Below are 23,042 nucleotides of genomic sequence, written 5' to 3'. Positions count from 1 at the left end.
GACATGAATTTAGGATTATCCTTACAAAAAAAAAATACAACAGGCTCTTGGAAGACAAACATATCTAAGGATGATTAGGGATTCGGTCTGCGTTTGTTGGATTTTTCTTCTAAAAGCTTATAAAAAAATATTAGTCTTTGGTCCAAGTTTGGCTTTTCAAGGAAAACTAGAAGAAAAACAGGAGCCAGAAAGAATTAACAGCAGAACCAATCAGACCTATGGTCCTGGTCACTTAGAGAAAACTTAATGTAAAGATAAGTCTGCATCTACATTTAAGACAAGTTAAAAAACAAAAAAAATCTGCATAAATAATACAAAAGCATCCGCATGAGAAAAGTCTTTTCTTGAATGCCGGGCGACATGTAGGGCACTGCATGGTAACGGTTGGCATGGCGAAAGCTTTGTGGTGTTCCTTCTTTTAAATAAACAAAGAAGCACCTGTTATCTTCAGCAGAAAAGTCCTGCAATGGGTCAGGTGTTAGGTGTTCTCCAAGTTTCATGTCCAGGACCACAGCCAAGACAAGCAGCTCAACAAGAAGGGAGGAAATCAGTGCATTTGGTGGCAATGTGTTAAAAACAGCTCGAAATATCCTTTGATTTCTTTATAAACCTGAATGCATCATGAATGAAATGTTTTTTATTTTTAATGTGATCAGATTGACACCCTGGCAGGAGGCTGTGCAGTTACTGCAGCCAGAGTGACTCAGCCGCAGAGCTCCAACATCTGCTTCCAGTTCCAAGTTCACATGGCCTCTCTGCATCAACAGTTCTAGGTAATGGAAGCCCAGCCGGGATCTTATGAAAACTGACTGATGAAGAGCAGGGGGCAGTCAGGGTGTGTGTGTGTGTGTCACTGAAAGTTCTCAATACTTTTCCAGCAGTGCACGAGGGACGTCTGCCTTCTAGGAAAGGCAAATCCAATATGGCACCCACAGCGCGAGAGAGCGAGGGGAGAGGGTAGTGTTTTCGCTCTGAGCTGGGGCTTTATGAGGGTAGCTCCACGGCTTATGATCACTGCAAGTCTTAATGTTTGCGGTGGTAGTAAGGCTCACGCCAACATCTCGCCAAGGAGGGTGCGGTACAGTTGGGGTTGGGTTTATTGCCGTTTAGAGTAGCAAAGATGGATGAATGGTGGGAAGAGCGGGTGGGAGGTGCAACACCTCATCAGTAACTGGCTTTTGTGCATTTCCAAGCATTCCCTTGCACCGTATCTCACGCTTTTCATTTTAAGAGCAGCTTCTTTAGCTGGAAGTCCCAAGGAAAGTTTGTTTTCATAGATGGGGACGGGAAACAGCCCTCTCTTTGTATTGGCTGCAGCACCGTTCCCAGTGGAGGAGGCCGAGGGTCTTCAGGACTAAGCCTGAACCTCCCCATGGGAAGGAGGACGGTGTGAGGGGGTGTGGGTAAGAGTTCCTCTTAAACGGGGTGAGAGGGCAGCTCCAGAAGCGTGGGGGTCGGTGTCGGGGCCAGGTGACGGAAGCCCACGTCTGTGCTTTCGGTGAAGGTTATGGTGTCTGCATCCTCTCCTTTACCTCGCTGGCGATGGATGGCACTGAAATAGGCGTTCATGAGCTGCATGATCTCAGTCAGCTGTGGTGAAAAGAGAAGAGAGAAACGGAGACAGAGAGAGGTCAAGCTGGTGGCAGCCTCAGTGTCTGGCACTGTCACAGGAGGGTGGAGACAGAATATGTCATGCAACTGATTGAAAAATGACCAGAAGCAGATGATGCAGATATTTAGCAATTATTGAGGACATGCAGTACACACCCCTTTATAGAAACATTGTGCAAATATATCATTAGTTTGACCAAGAGCTTTGCAAAAGTACTCATAACCCTTGAATTTGTCTGCATCTTGCCAATTTACAATCACAACCCTCAATGTGTTTTATTACGACATTTATGTTAGATAACCACGAAGTAGTGCCTAGTTATGGAGTAAAGTAAAAGTAGCTATTTTGAGTTTTTCTTTCCAAATAAAAATCTGAAGTGTGGCATGTATAACATAATCCCTCTAAATCTGATAACCCTAAAAAAAAAAAAAAAAAGTTCAATCAGAAGTCACCTAATTATTAACAGAACCCAGACGTGAAGGGCGTTGGAGGCTTTTTTTTTTGTTTTTGAGAACATTATTGAACTAAAAGCTCTATGAACAACAAGGAACACAGCAGACAGGTCAGGAAGAAACTTATGAAGAGGTTTGAAGCAGGACTAGGTGATTAAACAACACCTGAAGCTTTTAGTATCTCACACAGCACTGCTGGTTTACCAAGTGAAAGGTGGTTCTCAAACATATTAACCCAGGGGACCTGAATACAAATGGATGCCACAGTTTTCAGATTAAAAAAAAAAAAAAAAAAAAAATAGGTGTAAAATTCTACACTTCTAAAACTTAGGTTCATAAAAGAAGTCTTACTGAGCTGCACTCCAATTTGCCTGTGAGCCCAATAAATAAATAAAAGCCACTCTTGTGCCTCATGAGAGATCACAGAGGGATTTTTTGTTCCGTGTGGGAAGATGCAAGGAAGTCAGTGTAGTGAAAGGCAAGATTTGTTCTCGACGGGGGGGTGGAGGGGGTGTCTCTCTGGAAGAGCATCCACAGTTCTGAGAAATGTTTAGCCTAATATTTTAATCTAACCACAGCAATAAAGCACAGCCCCGACGGCATTTAATACCAGGAAGTTTAACTTGTGGTGGTCGCAACTGGTTAGACAGAGGCGGCAGGTTGTGTGCCCTCGATTCAGACTGAAATAACGAGGGTTTTTTAAGTTGGTCAAAGAGCTGGAAGGAAGACAGGGGGGGGTATGGTGAGAAGACAGTGTGCCTCTTCTCTTATACTGCAGGACGCAACTTGCTGATAAGGCTCCTTGTCTTTGTAAAGACTGCGATGGAGATGAGTAGAGTTTGTTACTCTGCGTTTGCAGACTCGGGGATGTGTGTGCCCCACCTTACCTTGCTGGTTTCAAATATTAGATCCCGATCGCCCGCTGTGATCTTGAAGGTGTTGCTGTCAGATACACCGTAAGAGCAGATCTGGCCGTAAGGAAAGGACTCCAGGGCCTCCGATTCTCCCTGCTTGTAGATGGACACAGATGTAGCAGCGACACCCAGCCACAGTTTCTGAGAGAAATTCCCTTTTGAACTCTGCAAAACACACAAAAAGAATATTAAAAATGAGAGAATGCAGCAATTCCAGATGGGGAAACCTCAAGCGACTCCCATCATAAATACTCACAATGTAAAAGTCCACTTCGTAGAGAGTGCATCCAAAGCCCGACCACTGGCGTGCAATTGTGAGGTAGGCAGCCATACTGTCCCTGCTACTGTGCCCAGCCAGACCCTTCCAACGCTCCAAGATGGCCGTCGTCACCGCTGCCGCCTCCTCCTTCAGGCGGCTGCGCAGGCGCTTGTCGTTCTCCATCTTTTGCTTGTGTGCAACCGTGGCCGAGTGGCTCCACAGCGTCCCGGCCAGGAGGCCTGTAGGGAACCGCTGCGTGGCGGGACAGTCCTGACCCGCCACCTGACAGGGGGGCGCCGCCTGCGGGGCCGAGAGCGACATGAGCACCCGCGTTTCAAGCATGTGGCCGGGGAAAAGCTCGTCCAGAGGCGGGAAGGGGGCGTGCGTGCTGAAGTCGCCCATGAGGGTCTGAAGCCTGAGGGCCGCCAAGGCAAGCAGGTCCTCCTCGCATGCTGGGAGCTGACCGCGCACCACCATCTCATGGCACTGCAGCGGAAAGACCAGGAGAGACGGAAGGACACGGCTGTTACTAATAACCTGAATCCAATCATTTTTTTGGCCCACCCTGTTTTATTGCGCCTTATAAATCTTTTATAGGAGTCCTCAGGAAAAAAAAAAAAAATGCTGTAATGAAACTACCTTTCGACCCTACTGCACTGCAACCAGCACTCTTAGTCATACTTTTTATGCTTTCTATGTTCTCTCCTGCAATCACTAACTGTGACTCAATATTGTCCTGGAAAATCATGAATAATCCAACGGAGTAGGAAGAACAACTCGCTGCAGGGCTATAAATCACAACTCACTACTGGTCACTTATTAAGGGGACAGCAGAAAGAGAAAATACCCTTTTGGTTTATTGCAACATCACCTGCTCGAAGAGGAATAAATACTCGATGCTGTCCACTGATATGCCGTCAGCGTCCAACAGGCAGTAGAGCTTAAAACACAGTTTCCACTGGGATTGAGACTCCGACTCTTTGGTGGTGAAGCTGCACAGAGGTCAGAGGAAAAGGAGCAGTTAATGCAACGCAGTTGTAAAGACAGCTTGTCTTTAGCCTATCCTCACACAATTTGAGAGTATTTGTTGTAGAAACAATAATCAAATTAATCTTTCCTAGTTTCTTTCTGCAACTACTTGCACTTGTCCTTTTTCCAAGCAGGCTGTCAGGTTTGGCCAGAAAGAACAGAAAAGGTCAGATGGACTTAAAGACACAAGCAAGAATGTAGCATCTAATTAAAAGAAAAAAAAAAATTATATATATACATCAAAAGAAAAAAAAGCCTAAAAGTAAATCCACCTTACTGAGCCCATTTCTCTCAGCCAGCCTTCAGAATGAGAAAGACGAGTCCATGCCAGTCAAGTAAGATAAGAGTGTGTTGACCTTCGTGCATCAGCAAACGGCTACAAAAATAACTCCTCACCTAAACGTCTAGATATTTACAGTCAGACTATTCAAGTTTGAAACAACTTGAACTGTGTCACCTACGCGCTGTGAGCAGGACGGTTAGAACATCTTGGCAGCTCACTGAACTGTCACGAAGAGTCATCTTGAAGTCACCCAACTTTCCATAACAACCATTAGACTCTCTCTGCAGGCCAACCAGTTAGACGAGAAAGAGGTGCGAATTAAAAGTGTCTTCTTTCCTAACATCAAAAATGTACACTGGAGCTGTGCACTGTTGTCAGATCAGACTAAAACACAACAAATACCCTGGGTGAAAAGATACATATGTGGGAAAGTACTTTACATCCACCGTTAAGCATGGTGGAGGATCTGTGATGCTGTGGGTCACTTCTACTTCCAAAAATCCAAGAAAAATCTTAAGTGCACCACATTATGAATAGTTTGATATACTATGAGAGTGAAAATAAGAATCTGGATAAGAATCCAAAGTAAAGAAATGCATCGCCAGAACCAAAGTCAGCGTCTTTTCTTTGCCATTTCAATTTGAGACCTAAATTGAGATTGGTCAAACATCTCTCTGTGCGCTCCAAGACTGTAAAATATTATAGTTCAAGTGCCGTCCTACCGGTAAAAGGGAGTTGCACAAACGGGAGTGGTGCCAGTAAATAATATTCCAGTGATCTTGTATTGCATTGTAATACACAGTCTGCCTCTGCATTAGAGGCATTCTTGGTGTCACAGATAGCTTTGATTTGCGACAGATTTTTGGCACTGTCTGCTTTTTAAAACGTGAAAACCACAAATCCCTTGTCATACCTGGTCAGGACGTCGGCGATCAGAGAGTTCCCGGCGACCGGCTGCTCCCACAGTGCATTCTGCTCATACAGTGCAAATGTATTTTTGCTGTCTTGAAGGCCCAGCTTCTCTTGCATCCTTCGAACCACCTGATGACAGGCAGGGGAGAAGACCGTTTGGGGGAAAAAAAGTTTGGGGTTGTTGAGGCTCTGAATCCAAGGCGTGTCTTTCACAGTTTAAACAAAAACACGTGCAAGAATCTGAAGAGCTTTAGCCATACAAGCTGAACACTGATAAATGCTCCCAAACCTCGTTGGCAGTGGTGTGAGAGCTGATGTAGAGCTGGCAGGAGCCGGGTCCAGGGTAGTGCACGGTGCACAGCATCTCCTGTCGGTTCATCAGCATCTGGATCTCCTCCCACGATGGCACACACTCACGGCATTTTGTTTTTTCCAAAGCCTCACTGATGAACGACGCGTAGTTATCCATCTCGGATTCAGGACTCTGGCTCTGAATTCTGCAGGAAGCAGGAAAAGGATGAGCGAATGAAAATATGTTGCCTCTGTGCACATGCAATATAAACTACAACTCATGATTTAGAAAGAGAGGATTTGTTAATCCTGTTGATGTTAGGCCCAATCTTTGAACTTTTTATTCTTCCACATCATCCCTTTGATTGAGCTTCATTCTTTACCTTTCCTCGGTCTGGAAATGTTAAACGTAAATGAGGCGAGGAATGAGAAATGTTCTCACTCGACCTGTTAAAGACTTAAAAGAGTCAATATCACCCAGTCCTTGAAATAAAAGCATAATGGAAAAGAAAACATGTTTGGCTTTGGACTTTGGGAATAGGAAGAGGTGTTCCCGCTCCTGTGAGCGGCAGTGACCTGCTGCTTCATCCCAGCGGACTGTCCAGGAGTGCTAGGTGAAGCTCAGTGCGCGTTTAATTATGAAGAGAAAAAAAATGAAAGAAAGAAAAAAGGAGGGGATGGGGAAGAGGTGCACAAATATCAAATGGAGCCTGAAGTCTGACACTCTTTGTGAGCAATAAAGGGCGTGAAATATGGTGTAATGGAGCTAATAGTTCAGCCCTGTGTAAACAGAGAGGGACGGGAAAGGAAGGAAACAATAATGCTCAAGCATTCATCTAAAAATCGAAACGCGCATACGACCGAAAAATCTAAGAAACCGATTGCCAGACACAGAGAAGCACACTCATTCACTCCAATGTCCTGCCATCTCATAACTGTATGGCCACAGGGTGGGATTTGTCCTGCTGAAACATAATCAGGAATGTTCCGCTGAGCCTCTGCGATCCTTCCTTTACTCTCCTCTCTTTGGCCCTTTCTGCTGCTTCCTGCTTTCTTGCCCCCCTCCTGCTCTGCTTTCTTTCTCCTGGCCTATTCCCTCTGACAGCAGACATTCCCCGGGGGTTTCTCAGGGCACCGGGGGAGAGGGGGAGGAGGAGGAGTGGTTTTTGGGCCCGGTGCCCAGCTCCAGACTCAGCTCCTGCCCAGCTGCAGCCTCGGCGCTGATCCGCAGAGAGAGAAAGTGCGTGAGAGCGACGGCAAGACATATCAAAACACAGAGCCAGCGAGTTCCACAGTGTTATTATAAATTGCCATTGCATGCAACTGTTCCATTAGCTAGAGGGCAATTCCCAGTGTAGAAACATAGATAGAAAACGTTGGCGGTTTGATGGCACGGTGTTGGAAAGTCTAGAGCAGGAGGCTCAGCGCTGCTAACAACTTGGATAAGCAGGCTTGACAGAGGGGCTAATTCAGACCTGCAAATCCAGCCCTCGAACACTGTATCTGTCCTCGGGAGCATGCTAACAATGTGGAGCATATCATGCTACTATATCTAAACTAGTGGTTAGGGATACTGGCGCCTGCTTTTTGTCCAACGTCTAGACTCAGCAGTCTCCCTGCCACTACTGGTTCATCTTCATCTCCCAGCTAAACCTGTTCTGCATCGCAAGCTCCTCCCTGTCACCAACAACCAACTCCTGGCCTGATGTTGCATTCAGTTTAACGCGGCTCAGTCCAATGTAAAATCTGACGACTGGACTCTGTTACTTCAAACTGCCAATGCCAAACGAAATGTTCCTTTGTTTTCCCCTTTTCTTCAAGAAAACAACCTTTGCACAAAGATGAGTCAGAGGTAGAAAAATAAATATTTAAAAGAATCCCTTATTGTCCGCTTGAAAATGCAACAATTAAAAGATGAAAGTTGGTTTCTGCAAAAACATGTTCTAGAAAAAAAAGGGTCCTGATGTCGGTCCTTGGTAAGGTTTAAAAAGTTTCAATTTAAAACTCTTAAAAGTATTTTTTTCAAATCCTTCTAATGACAGAAAAAGTGCCATTCTGGCCTCAGTTTTTTCCAGTTGCATGTGTCTTGGGTTGTTTTGGATGCCGGGGCTCTGAATGACGTTACGGTAGAGTTGAGACCGGAGCATTCAGAAAGGAAAACATTTCGTGCATTCAAACAAAATGAACATGTTCGCAAACACATATTTTACAGTATCATGTCTGCCACTAATTTAATAAAATACAAGTGCCAATAAATGCTGTAGCAATATTCTATATTTGTACAGCTGCTATGTTGGACGGAGGACTTGGAGATTGTTGGTGAGCTTCAAGTGTCCCAGTCAAAAATCAGAGGACTTCAGAGGAATTCTAACTAGAAACTCGTAAAATCTGAGTATAAACAGAATCGCTCACCATTGTCCAAACCCACGACACTCCACTGCTTTAAAGCCTCAGTTAGGAAGCTACAAGTCTGACTGGAGGCTTGCTAGAAGAGCAGATAGCCTGACTGGCAACTAATATCAACATGCTGTACTGTGTTAATACTAACACCTAAAACTATTAAATTTAGTGTGTTTATTTGAAATTGTAACATTGTTATGTATGCGATATTTTAGTTTTGATTATTTTGCATCAGGTACAACTTCTGCTCATCGGTTATCAGATCACACTCAAAATGCCAATGAGAATCTCATGCCAGTCCATGCATGTTCTTAATTTTCCAAATGTATGTAACAAAACGGCTTCTAATATATTCTAATAGAGTGAGCCTTTGAGTAGCTCTTACCTTTTGAGGTGGAACCTCAGGTATTTGAGCACGGTGGACCCCGGCAGAAAGGTGCAGCTCATGCAGGTGAGGAGCTGCCAGTAACGGAGATGCGCAGCAGTGTTCGGGGAAGGCGTGTGGCTGGTCTGCTTCACGAGCTGACAGTAGACCTCGTCACGGAGGGGCCGCAGGTCCAGGCAGGTCTGCAGCACACCCTGGATGATTGGAACCGGCTCCCGCGCCGACTCCAGCTGCTGCAGGCAGTTGAAGAGCTTCACCGCCTCCTCACGCACCGAGCCGTAGCCCTTCCCATTGTGGTCTGAAGAGATACGATTGCATGGTACAGATACTAAAATGAAACAGTAGTGATTGTCGTGTTTGACGAGTAAATCTTCAGGTACTCACATGTGTGCTCCAGATTGCCGTAAGGGAAAGGAAGCAGAGGAGCATAGAGGGGGCCCTGGGTGTATTTAAGAATGGTGTTATGTTGGTAGATGTGCTCCACCACCTCCGGGTTGAACTTATTCTCCTGTGTGCAAACAAACAAACAAACAAACAAAAAAATCGACCACTGTACAATATCATATTCATTCCGTGTTCGTGAGATCAGTCGGGAGGGCTGTCAGCATCTGTGATTTAAACGCATGCTTTCGTCCGTCTGAGGTGACCAAGGTTGATCTGACCAGGGTCACAATTCGGCTCTGGCAGCTTTCAAAAGCAACAGGAAGGTCAAGTGATGACCCAGCACAGCACACTTGCATGACTGACACGTTATACTTTATCCGCCGGTGTCAATGGGTTGACTGTGCGTGCATTTCTGTCTTTCACTGTGTATGTGGATAGATGCCTTCCAGCAGTACAGATGGCTTCCACGCTACTGCCCCCGAACACCTGTTGCTCATTAGTAACGTTGCAACGGCTCTGGCTCTCTCCTGACTCTGCAACTATTCCAATTCCTCCATTTTTTTTCTCTCTCTCTCTCTCTCTCTCTCTGTCTGTCTCTCTCTCTCTAGGTCTGCCTCACTGTGAAGCGAGTCAGCTCTACCCTTCTTAGTGTGGCAAATTTAACAGTCTTCCGTTTGTGCTGTGGGAATGAGATGCTGCTCTGTGGCGAAATCAGCAACTCAGCTGTTTTTCACAGGAAATGAAGATAATAATGATAGAGTTAGATCTAGAAAGTCGCACTTTTTAACTAAGAATGTAAGAAAACACACTTGAGTCTTGCAAAAGTTAGGCTAAATGCAGCAAAAATAACTTTACACATGACACATTACAGCCACAAAATTCAAAGTATTCTATCGGAACTGGGCGAGAAGCTTTTGGAAAACATTTAAAAGCACATGCATCGTTTTCGTTCCACTTCACAACTATAGACAACTTTGTGTCGATCCAACACATGCAGCTTCAATAAAACACATCTAAGTTTCTGAGTGAAATGTGAAGAAGTGTCATATATGTACTGGAAGGTTTATTGTAAACAAATTTGGGGCTAATAAGTGATCGTCATGGTTTGAAACCAGTTTGGAAAAATACTCAACAACATCTATCACAGACAAACACAAACCTAAGTCACTTCAAAGCTGCCAGTACTTTTAAGGAAAATGCTGATTGCTCCAACATACACAAATAAAGCTCTGGCAAAGTTTTTTGGATTCTTTCATTGTCCGAAAAGTAATTCAGACTTTCCATGATCAAAAGCGAATGTTTTTTAAGTGAACTTTCAAAATGGTGTTGATTATCTCGATTCTTTTAGTCCAATTGCACATTTTTTTCCTTTGCTGCGTTGGTTATGCTTCAAACCTTTTTCTAATTTAAATTTTTCTCGTTTTTCACTCACGCTCTGCTTTCAATCTGCTAAACAGACGAAGGAAGAGACCTTTAAAAAGCAGGTTTCTTCTTTTCTTCCAAGTGTGAGCTCGGCCCCCTCTAGCTGAACACACAGTGATAGACACGGGCAAGTAGATTAACCACTTTCTTGAAGATTAGAGAGTCTCGTTGAGAGATTACGGACACAGGAGGCCAAGCAAAGGGCTGCTTATCTGGACCCAAAGCTTCTTGCCTTGCCCTGTTCCACCTCCTTTGCCAAAACCTGCCCCTTTTCTAGCCCCCAAGGATGGGCTGATGCAATAAAAGTTCCCTTTCTGCCAAATGAGATTCCAACACACACTATTCTCTTTCAACTCCTCTCAAATTGTATATAAAATACACTACATGCTTGGGAAAGTTATATTTAAATACCTGGAAATACCTTTATCGTTATGTTTGTGTATGCCGTCATCGTTTGATTACATGAAGAGTTTATTGAAAAGGGAAAAATAAGGGTCTAGAGTAAACTTTGGATTCCCAGAATGATGTGGCCGTGTGGTTTCCATGATAACAAAGCGGCTTGAATAATGAGCAGTCCGATGGCTGTTTGTGTTTGGTGGCTCTTATCACAAGTAGTTGGCAGGAATTGTGTGCATGCTTATGTATGTTTATCATGTGGCTCACCTCGATGTCTCGAATCAAAAGTTGTGTCGGCGTTTCCACTGGAGATTTGGTATCGATGATTTTTTGGATGGCGCAGGCCCAGTGCACTGCTTCATTGAAATGCTTGGTGTACAGCCTGTAGCAGTGCTTCCGTCCATAAACAGTAATGCTCCAGTAACCTGAAAACAACATGAGAAAGAAATTACACAAGTCTAACCTGAACCTGATCTTTGAGTGTAATTTAAGTTAAAAGGAAGTAGTCATGCACGGAAACATCTAGACTTTCTCTTACTCTCTTCAACTTCCTCTCACGGATTCACTGAGGATCAAAGGTCAGGCCAAGCAAAACCTCAAGCCACACCAAAACCAAACAAGAACAGTTTTTCTGCAGTAAATCTGGCCTTAGAGAAAAAAAAATGCAAAATCAATCTAAAAAAAAAAAAGAAGAAGAAGAACCTGCTTCCTGGTTTCTCAAAGGAAATATTAGATATAGCCTTTTACGCTAACAGCAGCTACATGGCTATTACGTGACTAAGCTTAGCTTCTAGATAAAGATACAAGCCACAAATTAAGCAAAGATAATCTTAAGTAAAGCTTTCTTGCAACTGCTTATTGACAAATTTCTCAGTGACTTACAGGAAACACAAAAGTATTAAAGTAGTTTTTGTGACACAGCCACTGTTGAAAGTATACTTCTGTACAAAAAAGTCCCTGGTGCAATGATTTAGCAAGAAACATGTTTTGGCTTGGATTTAAAGAACAAGTCAAGATGTTTCAAGTGGTTTTGGTTAAGTCAGCAGGACATAATCTCCTCCACTGAAGAACATCCAGGCAGACAGAGAGACTATGACAGTGACAAGAACAGGGTCATCCCAGTGTCACACAACAAAGAGTTGTCTTCTGAAATCTTTCATTCTTTTGTTTCGGTAATCTAAAAAAGGGAAATGGTGGACGGAGGCTTCCAATTCAGCCTTGAGTCATGTTTTTGGAAGAAAGTACTACTGGGATTTCCCAAAAGTACGTGTATGTGTCACAGTAGGGAAGGAAAAGGGCTCTAAAGACACATCTTTGAAGACAATACAAGGGAAAACTCCATCTAATGATTCCCGGTAAAGACTTGAAGCATGTCCGGCTTTACATACATTCTCGGAAACCACGCAAGACTGTTTCTGCCCATTTCTGTGCACTTTCTGAGCATAAACATACATTTCCTGAGCTCACCTGCTTCTTTGTAGGTTTGCTTGTCTGGCCAAATGACAGAGCAGAGACTGGTGAGGACCAGCGTGCCCAGTCTCCGAGCGCCTTTCTCTGGCCCGGTGTAGTAGTCGAGGGAATCCTGGCTCAGCACAAACCAGTACCGACGGTGCTTTATCCAGCTGCCACCAACCTCCCGTAAAAGCCAACCTTTTTTTTTTTTTTAAACAAAAAATAAACACCAGCATTATTTGACAAATTCAAAACAAATGAAAAAAGAAATCAACAAAACAATTAGAAGATTTGCTTACAGAATCAACAGTACTTGTTTGGGTTCAAGTTGTAGGTTTATATTTAATTCCCACACAAGAAACAGAGCACATTTACAAAAATAAGACACACACAAATATCGACAAAGATCTTATTACTTTCACTGAAGCAGCTTTAACTTCATTAAATTTCCATAAATTCTAACTTGTTTGGGTAAAAACTGGACCGTGGTTCTCAAACCAAAGTATAACTTCAACAAGTACCATATTGGCCGTTCTGGAAGTCTATTGGTGGGAAACAAAACTTTTGCACTTTGAACTCAAACTTTGTGGGATTTTTATACTTTCTTTTATGATAGTTATAGCTTACAATTAAAATCTTAAAACTCAGTTTCTCAGAAAATTTGATGAAATATACAACAGTTTAAGTCAGAAATGTTATGTTATTGGCAACACAATCATGAGAAAGACTGCTGATACAAAGTGCTTTATGCAGGCATTTTAATGGAAAATTGAGTGGAAGAAAAAAAGAAAAAGGGCAACAAAAAACAGGTGTAACCACAGACATGATACACAGTTTGCAATTAATCTATTGAGTTTTACTTGTTGGAATGAACTGCTGAAATAAATTAAAGGAGAATGCACATCTAGAGTGCTTTAGTGCATCTCATGAATTGACACATTAATTGGCAATTGAAGTGCACTTAGATAGAATACTGTATTAGTCTCCAGTCTTGAGGAATTTCATCAGGAGCTTCAGCTGTCCTCAATGCAACAAGTTTGAGAACATATCTTGGAGAGTGAAACGCTGACGAGGGGCAGACGATTTGATAGAAAATAGCACAATCACATTCAACGCATCTGATGTGCATCGTGTTCAACTTTTCAATGATATCCCAACCGAATAAGATGCATCCTGTATGGTGTATGCATCCTGTATGGTGTGGCGACACTTGGAAAGTGTAGTTACCGTTATAAAATGTTTCAGAACCACTGCACAAGTGGACGAAAATGCAAGCAGCTAATAGAACAGAGAGTAGTTGTTGCATGCAACCAACATAATTACCACTTTTGAGGCGGACAGAGTGAGAAGGAGAGAGTGTTACTAGAACACAGTGACAGAGAGGGAGACAAAGAGACTACAGCAGTCATGCTTGTAGACATGCCTTCTGTACTCGCCAGGCCCGTCTCTACAATGCAATACTGTTTTACTCCCAAAGCGCTGAGGGTTGGTTAAGACTGCAGCAAAACAGAACCACTGTTCCCAAACAGTGAACTTCTCCTCCCTTCGGCTATGTGTGCAAATCGTTCTTAATAAGTATTTAATCTGAGAACAGATAAATAAGTAAGTCTGGCAGAGCCCAATTCAAACTCTGCCTGTAGACAAACAGAAGTAGGCTGACCAGTTCTGGTAGCGGTTATGCTGTTGATCAAAGTTTATATGGAGGGCGACGGCTCTCCAGTGAGAGCACGGAGAGCCGTCGTAAGCCGCCCGGTGCAGGTCTAGGCGGTGTTTAGGAATGGCAGAGGAACAAATACATGACGGCTTCATGCGAGAGCACATGGCTCATTCAGCCCGTCTTGGGAATGCTTTTAAAAGGGACAATTAGGAAATAGACTTTCAGCCTCGAACCCTGTGAAAACTAATGACGCCACGATCAGCATCACGGCTTCCTCTGTGGTTAGCAAGCTGTGTGCCACCTGTCAGCCAGTGTTTATTTCGCCGGCATCTTTCTTCCTTCTGTACTTGCTCTCTTCCTATTTCCTTTCATCTTCTCCATTTCCCCTCTCTCCCAACTCTGAACCTTGATCCAGAGTTTTCCCAGGCAATACAAAGGTCCCACTGCTTTGGTGCTGCTCAGAAATAAAAATCTATTGACGGGTATACCTAGATTCCCGTTTAAGGATACCTCCGTATACGAAATGAGTGTATTTTGTATCTGTGTTAAAGCACCACAAATAGCTTAGGTAAAAAAAAAAAAAAAAAAAAAAATCTATTTTACACAGATGAAATCCAAATCAAATCCTAGCAGGAAATAAATAAAAATCATGAACTACAGCTGGGTTGTAGTTTACCAACGGACTGGATGTGGAACGGTGGAGACAGACAAGCTGTCTGGGCAAGAGCCAAGGAGAGAGGGGTACAACTGCCTTGCTGAGACCCCCTGCCCCCCTCTCCCGTCACAGAGACAGGATGTCCCACAGATGCAGTGCTTTTTGGCAACTTTAACCAGTGTGATTAGAAAAAAAAGCAGAGAAAGGAAAAGACAGAAAGGGCAGAAGAGTCCCCAGACCCCCTGTGTATAACCCTCTCAGGCTCTTCCATCTGGATCCCATCTCTGTAGCCTGCTAATGTTTCCCCTGAGGGCCACGGCTCGCCCTTAATTTGTTTCATTTGTGACCCCTGACCTCTCAGTGCCCTGCCCCCTCAAACATAGATTGAGAAAACAATCTCTCTCTGTGTATTTCCATTTTTTTCCCCCTCCAAACCTCCTACTGCTTCCAGAATACTGGATTTTTGTTCCACGAATTTAACAACGCATAATGTTACTGTAAAAAACAGTCATGCATTCAAATTGGTTTGACTAAGATATTCATTGGAATACGTTACAGGGGAAACATCTATGCCAGTTTTTTGGCACTTTATTAAACTTGGGAAACATTTTGCTTTTAAAAAATAAAATTAGAGGAAAAACTTCTGACTTGCCAACAAACAGCTGAAATAAATTCCTACTATTGACCAACAATAATGTTTTTTTTTGTTTGTTTTTGTTTTTTTTTAATGAAATTTGTAAGTGGCAAGACAAACTTTACATTTGTGCAAAATATGCTCACATAACTTTTTTCTTCTTTTGGATCAGACACATCCAGACTGCTAAGCTGCAGTTTACTGGAGCATGCAAAGCCATGCATCATGTGAGGAGTAATTTTAACCATAAATCAACAAAGGTATGTCAATAAACCAATGTCAACATCTCTTTCTGTCACCACTCCATGGGTTTTACAATTTATCCTCACACCATCAGTCTATATCTGCATTGGCAGTGCCCTATTTTAGATACTGGGGCAATATTCGCCCCACGTAGCCTCAGGATGTCTAGATGGGAAAAAAAAGAAGGCATAAACATGTACAGGAAGAGAAATGCACTAATGGAGGCCTTCTTCAAAATGAGCAGAATTATCAAACACCCTCAGGTGTCCCTCAGTGAAAATGTGTTTGCCGGTGCAGTCTAGTGATTTCTGATCAAGATTGCTATAGTGCAATGGTTGGAATTTCAAAAAAATGACAGAGGGAAAGGAACCTACTTCACCTCGCAAAAGTATTCAAACTTTTCTTATTTTATTAATTTATTTCAATTTAAAACTGCAAGCTGCAACGTATTAGGATGGGGTTTTGCATGCAAGGTAGTGAATTATCGTGAAGTGAAAGAGGAAGGAATGCAAGATAATCTCCATAAAACAGTGTTGACACAGATCTAGACTTTGCCGAGGTTATTTAATGACAAACTGTGCTTTAATCTAAATTATTCCCTTGTAGCTCTGTTTGGCTGTATCTGGTTTAAATCCTTATGCATCCCGTAACAATTATTTTCATCATCGTCTCCCTTGTCCCAAAGCGTGAAGCTGCCACTACCACAGTCACCATGGTGGTAAAATTTAGGTCAAAATTTAAGGGTGTTTTTACACCTGATAGTCTGATAGATTCGGTTTGCTTGAGTCTATTGCAAAATTGCAATGTTTGTCACATTATCAGGTTTGCGGTTTGCTTTCATGTTGCACTCTGCCAAACAAACCAAACCCTTTGAAAAATATTTTCACTGCTTCCTGCTTTCGAAGTGGTGTGGTCTCCTGTCCAGTTGGCATCCACGTGCGAATTTGAACCATGCTGGAGTTCAATTAAATTGAACCAAGACCAAAGTTTTTAGGCAGACCAGAGTTCCTACCGCCTCAAACGAACCAGACTTGCTAAGCAAACAGTTTGATTGAAGGGGACTAAACAGGGTTGATGTGAATGCATGCACCCTAATTCTCCATTTACTAATTAGGGAACTTCTGAAAGCAAATGGCTATAAGTGATTTTATGCAAGGTGTGTAAGAAAAAAGGGGGCATGATTCATATACAAATCTTCTAGATACGAAAAAGTTGCATTGTTTTCCTTCGTCTTCACAGCTAATGGTTCAATTAAACACAATGACGTTTGCATCTCCAAGGTGACACAATGTCTAAAAGTTCAAGGGGCGTGCATACTTTTACAAGGAAATGTTTTAAAGAAAACCCAACAGTGAGAAATGAAGGGTGCGTAAAGAGGAGGGCAAGTCGAAGATGCATGGCAACTGTAGTCAGAATTAGGCAATCTGCTTGTGTCACTATTCCAAACAGGACACAACATATCCAAGCAACAACATTTTACTGCTCCCTCTCAGCAGAGGTAAAAGAGAAAACATATTTGTACAGGAATATCTCATGAGATCATTAATCAAAAGTGGTAGACATGAAGACAAGACCAACTGATGCCAGTAGTTCTCATAACATGAACACAGGAAGAGAGGCAAAGACAGACAGTTTGGATCATGAAACACCTTCTACAGTAAAGTACAAGAAAAATCCTAACCTGGCACATTTAGGTGTTTCTACTATTTAGGGTTGCAGGTTTTTTATCTTGTAAAATGTAAAAATGAAATATGTGATTTAGTTCATCAAAACATCCAGGAGTTTTTTTCTGAAGTTTCGTCCGTCAGGAATTCAGTTAGCATCAACGTGATACAAAGAAGATATGTAAGAGATTTGATTATGAAATCACTTGAACACATTGTGTATTTCACAACTGAATTCACTGATGATGATTAAAGAGTAAAGTAATAACTTCAGACTCACCTTTTACTATCAGATCTGGCTCTTCATCCACCCCCATCCCATACTCCTCATTGGTCGGTTTCTTCATTTTTACAGGTGACTGAGAGACAGTGTGCCTGTGCAGAAGAGCAGAAACAAAATGTAAATAACCCAGCTTCCCTCTCAACTCAAGCCTTCCTCTAAAACTGGCCGGCTACTGTAACTGGCTCAGAGACGCACTGCTGGCCGTGAGACCCAACTTCCAATCACCATGCCACTCTCTGCCAACTCAAAAGCCTGTCACATACTCTTAAGTGGAGAAGGTCAGACAGGGGGGATTGAAAGAAGTGCCACAAATATCCGGTGTCTCGTCTTTTCCCTTCTCATCCTCTCTCTTTCCCCCCCATTCCCCCCCCCACCACCACTCTCAGCACGCAATCCTGCGAACGCACATTGATGCACGGCAAGCCACTGTGGACAGCTCGAGTCTCTTTTATCACTTTGGCTGGCGAGCCAAACAGGCGACTGAAAATAAACGTGACAGGGCGACGCCGGGCTGACTCCCAGCCAGCCAGCTTGCGCCGGTCAGAGGAAGGCAAAAGGGTCAAGGGGTCACATCTTGGATAGTTAAAAGCATAAAGATCAAAAACATCTGTAAATCTGCTGAACGGCTGCTCCTTCTCTTGCTGATCTTCCAACCATCAAGCAGCTACCATAGATAGATTTTAACTTTAGCATCTGGTCTGGAATTGGCTGGTGAAAAGTTCATAAAAGTTCTAAAGTACATTTTCCAGATTTTTACTTGCAGTTTTGATGACTGTGTGGAAATTTGAGGACAAAATCTTTGCAAAGTTAGGTTTCATTATCAGTTTTGTCATAAACCAAGAAATGAGACATAGCAGGAACAAGCTTTTAATACAGCAGTGTGGTAGTTTTTGTTGTGTTTTGTTCCCGCCCCCCCCAATGACATCTCTAATACACGGAAAAACTTTAACTGGATTGTCATAGATTAAAATATACATCCTTCATATGAGAGTTAACCTTAAATTTCATGGAAGTCCACAACTGGAATTTCCGTACTTTGTGTGGCATCTCAACTGAACACATTTCAAGAAGCTTGGGTCCAGATACAAACTCAGACATAAAATGGCCTTGAGGTCAAAAATGCAGTGGCATGACTCTTTTCTGGTTTTTTATTGAGTGTATGTCTGGTTGTTGGTGACAAAAACCAAAATGATCAGTGAGTTAGACAGGAACGAGCACTTTTTTCGTGGTAAACTAAAGACAAACGTCCACATTTAAATATAAAAGCAGGAAAAAAGTTTCAGGATTTTGTAGAAAATCTGTATAAATTCCATAGTTTTCAAGACTGAATAGGAACCTTGTAGTTACGTAAGAATAAGGCCAGTTTTCAGTCTATTAGACTGCTGAGAGGTTTTATCTCTCTTCGTTTATTTATCTAATAAGTTGTTTATTTTCTCCATTTCCTGGGCCGAAATGTGAGGTTCAAGACTTCCTGTCCTCCTCCCCCTCTGACCGCCTCCTGGGATTACTGACGAGACAAATAAATTGGGCCCTGCTTCCCAGAGTTATTGGCCTCCAGTCACCCAAGCCTTCATCAGCTGATTTATGTGACTATCGATCAGATAAGTGCAGAGGGTTCCTCCACACGGAAGGCGGTGGTAATCAATAAATCCCAATATTGCCTTATCTGCTTAGACTCATCTTACTGAAGACTGCTGAAGTCATTTCTCAGATGATTCCCAAAGATGTCTCTTTATAATGTTTAATTTGCAGATGGTTGTTCCAGTACAGAGACTAATGTTCAGATGATAAAACGTGTAGAGCCACAAAATGTTCCATAATACGGGTGGGGGGGGAAATCTATATTATTCATGACACAAAAGCAGAACCGAGAGCGATTCGGGGCTTAGTCACCTCAGGTCATATGGTATCACTACACCAGTTTCTTTGATGCAGTGGTGAACTGCTGGGTATGCTTAAATGCATTAAAATAAACACTGAAATGTGACGACATCTCTTATTTTGGGTTGTTTATGAGCCCTGTTGCATAGCAGAGACAGCCAGACAGCTCAAACTGGATGCAGACAGTATGTATAGAAACACTCCCTGAGGGGAGTTTGTGGTCTGGCATTCAAAGTGCCCATGTTGAAGCTGAATCTCTTGACTGGTGTTTGCTACTGTTACAATGCCAAAATAGCAATTTAGCACACACAAATAAACTAATTTACTGAGGAGAAGCCTCTGGAGATGCATCATCACTAGAGTGCCAGAAGCTTTTGAGATATCAAGTAACTAATGAAGGGTGAGTTCAAAGAAGGTAACGCCTAAATGACTCTCATGCTAGAGTTTCAAGCAGAAATAAGTAACGTAAAGTAGCGAGAAATGAACAGATTAATCCGCACCAATCTGTGATGGTGAAAAAGAAGCTAACCAAAACAGAAAAGCTAGTCCTGTCTATAACTTACAACCCTCACCTTCTTTATGATAAAGACATCTGGACTATTTCGGGAAATAAGGATTTTTCTAAATATTTTACCTGGATGTAAGCAAGTTCATCTTTCTAAGTCAAATTTGCTTTTCCTTATGGAAATATTGAGGGATAAAACAGGAAAATAATGAGGGGTTGTGGGAAGGATATAGGAGAGAAAAAAAAAACACTTCATCAAGTCCCAGTTTCAACCGTTAACAGGACAACATGTTTGGCTTTTAAACTGAGTGCTGCTTGTTAGTCTGCCTTAGTATTGTATCCAAAAAACAAAAAAAAAAGTCAAGGCTAATGTCCAATAACCTTTACGGAGACTGCTTGTTAATGTGGAAAATCAGCTAAGTACCACAAATTGCTGTTTTTGTTGTCAGCATCACTTAGCAGACAGGAGTCATTCAATGTTATTTTAAGATAAACTCATTTGTGACTGTTTCCTTACAAAATACACTGAAAAAGAGACAGAAATAACATTCAAACATTTTAAAAAGAAATGAAGTTGCATTGGCCATCGGTACAATGATGAAAATCAGATAACTCTTTAAAGGTGTAGTTTTTCTAGGTGCTGCTTTCACAAACCTAGCAACAAAAGTTCGTAAATGGGTTTTGTGAGCGTAATCAACATCAGTGAAAAGGTTTTTGCAGATTTCTTTTTTGATCATGCATGTTTCAAACAAATTTTACAAACACAGAATTTAGTTTTCATGTGATGATTTCATCAATTGGATATAAAAGCTATTCAAATCAAATTAGTCCTATGTGGGATTAGAGTGCTTATAATTGCCCCACTTGTCACCAAGGCAAAATAATTGAGAAACTAAGATAATGACATCTGTCAGTCTTGAAAGGGTCACAAAGACATTTCTAAGGCATTGAGACGCCAGCCAGAGAGAGTCAATATCCACAAATGGAGAAACTATTAAGCAGTGGTAAACCCTATATGAAGTGGTAGGTCTACCAAAATTGCCATAGGAACAGACTGATTACTCACCCAGGAAGTCACAAAAGAAACCAGAACAATATCTAAAGCACTGCAAAGCCTCACTTACCTCCGTTATAGTCACTATTAAAGATTCAATTAAACCAAACCAAACAAAAACTCCATCCATGGGAGGGGAGAGAACCGCATGGATGGAGTGGTTATTATTATTCAACATTCTTGAAGTCTTTATTCAAGACTATTGAATCTTAAATAAAGATTCAGTAATCTTTACTCAGGATTACTGAGTAAAGATTCAATTGCAACAAACCAAACAAAAACTACATCCATGGGAGACAGCCACGGTGGAAACCACTGCCGAGCAGAGAGAACAGTTTTACAATTATCAGAAATAATAACAGTGGGAATATTTTCCCACTGTTTTGGGAAAATATTCTGTGCTCTTATGACTAAAGCGGTACTATTTGGGAGGTGTACTTCTGATTACATCTGTTGATAACATTAAAAACAAAAGTATTTCAGAAAAAAATACAATACCCACAGTCAAAAATGGTGGCGGTAACGTGATGGTTTGTGACTGCTTCACCAAAGTGATAGACGCCATGTTAAAACAAAGAAGGGCCAAAATCCCTCCACAACATACAAACAGTTGTGGTCATGATGGGCGATACAGCCATGAGGTTTATGAGGCAATTACTATTTCACATTGCTCCAGGTTTGTCTGAATAGCTTTTTGACATCCTGAAGCCTAAAGCTGCAGTAACCTTAATAAACAATATGTTTGTAAAATATCTGTTAAACATGTGACCGATAATCTGAGACATATAATCTGTAAAAAAAAAAAAAAAAAAAAAAAAAAAAAAAAACACCCCCAGAATATAAAAAACAATGGTCATCTGCAGAAATACGCCACTCCCAGTCAAAAACAACCAATCAGGAGAAGGAGGATGGTCTTAATGTTGTCAATCACTCGCATGTATGTGTTGTTCACTTCCACTTGCTTTCTGCTATGCTACAGCTGGTTCACCAGACCAGAGCAAGCTATGAATGCTTAGACTAGTTAGCATGGCTACTAGTGGGGGATAAACAGTTTTCCTATAAGTAAGTTAATATGACATTGGGATATTGAGCACCGCATACATGAGCCTGATTGACAGAGCTAAGACCCTGATCCTGGCTCTGACTGGTTGCTTCTGACTGGGCATGATGCATTTCTGCAGATGGCTGCAGGACCACAGGGAAAAGGCAGAGGAGCTAGCTTTTTTCACAAATTATCTGCCTCATGTTATATTGTCTGGAAAAACAATTTTGTTGAAAAGTTACATACCGTAGTATATAAATAAATCAAATAAGACTCTTTCTATCCCCATCGCATCTTATTCTGATATTAAAGTTTGTTTCAGCATCTGAAAAATAAAAGTGTGAAAGATGCAAAGCAGAAAAAAATCTGTAAGGGAGCAAATACTTTTCACAGCACTATACAGCATGTAATAAAAAACAGTCCTAAAGCTTAGAGCGAGCATTTGAGCATAATTGATGCGGGGGCTTTGCATCTCCACAGCTGTCCAACAGCCCCACTACCCCAATCTAACCTCCAACATCTACTGCTACCACCCCCACATTCCCAGAAGCTCCAGCAGAGGTTGTGGTGACGAGGCCTTCAGCAGGCAACTTCCTGTGGAGTGCAGGAAACAATTTGATATGGGGATTAGGCAGCATGGAGAACAGAGTGAGCACACATCTACAGACAGCACATCTCTCTCATCTCCTCCTGCTAACTCTTCCCTCCAGGTATAAATGAACTCAACAAGAAAATTGTTATTTTATTACATCACCACAAGACCTGCTGAAACTCGAAATGTGTTAAAAATTATAGCTGTGTGGTTTGAGATCAGCACTCTTAGTGGTTGCACTTTGAGAGACACCAACATGTTTGTTGTTATGCTACAGCAGAGAGCTGTGCAACAATGAAAATGACAGTTTAAGAAAGTGAAATGGAAAATCCTGGCATACAGGATCTCGGAGATTAAATCAGATGAGTAAATAAACTCCTGGCAACGCCACCGGTTTAATAACACAGATCAACCAAAATGAACCGCTTATATTTGTTTAAACTCACAAAATAAAACAAGATCAGTGAAACAAATGCATCCCGAAGAAACTTGCAGGTGTACTTGATTATATCTGGGAACCATCAGGTTCAGTTGGAACGAGATTTACTGGAAGCTCAGGAAACTTGAATGCCGTTTCATGTTTATTGATTTAACAGTTTCAGGTGGATATTACTTGAAAGATGGTGTGTCCATACATACTA

General features: G+C 42.0%; 1 protein-coding gene across 1 annotated transcript; it reads right to left on the bottom strand.

The window, feature by feature from the left end:
- Positions 1-640: 640 nt before the first annotated feature.
- Positions 641-17,452, bottom strand: plekhh3 (pleckstrin homology, MyTH4 and FERM domain containing H3). The gene is made up of 11 exons (XM_015042954.1): positions 17,325-17,452; positions 12,207-12,389; positions 11,007-11,164; positions 8,922-9,045; positions 8,538-8,835; positions 5,751-5,958; positions 5,463-5,590; positions 4,109-4,229; positions 3,235-3,723; positions 2,952-3,143; positions 641-1,590 (listed from the first exon to the last, which is right to left on the bottom strand). The coding sequence occupies exons 1-11, from the start codon at positions 17,389-17,391 to the stop codon at positions 1,417-1,419; spliced, it is 2,142 nt and encodes a 713-aa protein (XP_014898440.1). The 5' UTR covers positions 17,392-17,452; the 3' UTR covers positions 641-1,416.
- Positions 17,453-23,042: the final 5,590 nt, after the last annotated feature.

This window comes from Poecilia latipinna, unplaced genomic scaffold (assembly GCF_001443285.1).
Source record: "Poecilia latipinna isolate Pla-1442-1.1 unplaced genomic scaffold, P_latipinna-1.0 Scaffold610, whole genome shotgun sequence".
NCBI lineage: Eukaryota > Metazoa > Chordata > Actinopteri > Cyprinodontiformes > Poeciliidae > Poecilia > Poecilia latipinna.
Note: the sequence above shows the minus strand (reverse complement) of the source record. Positions and strands in the feature narration are given on the sequence as shown.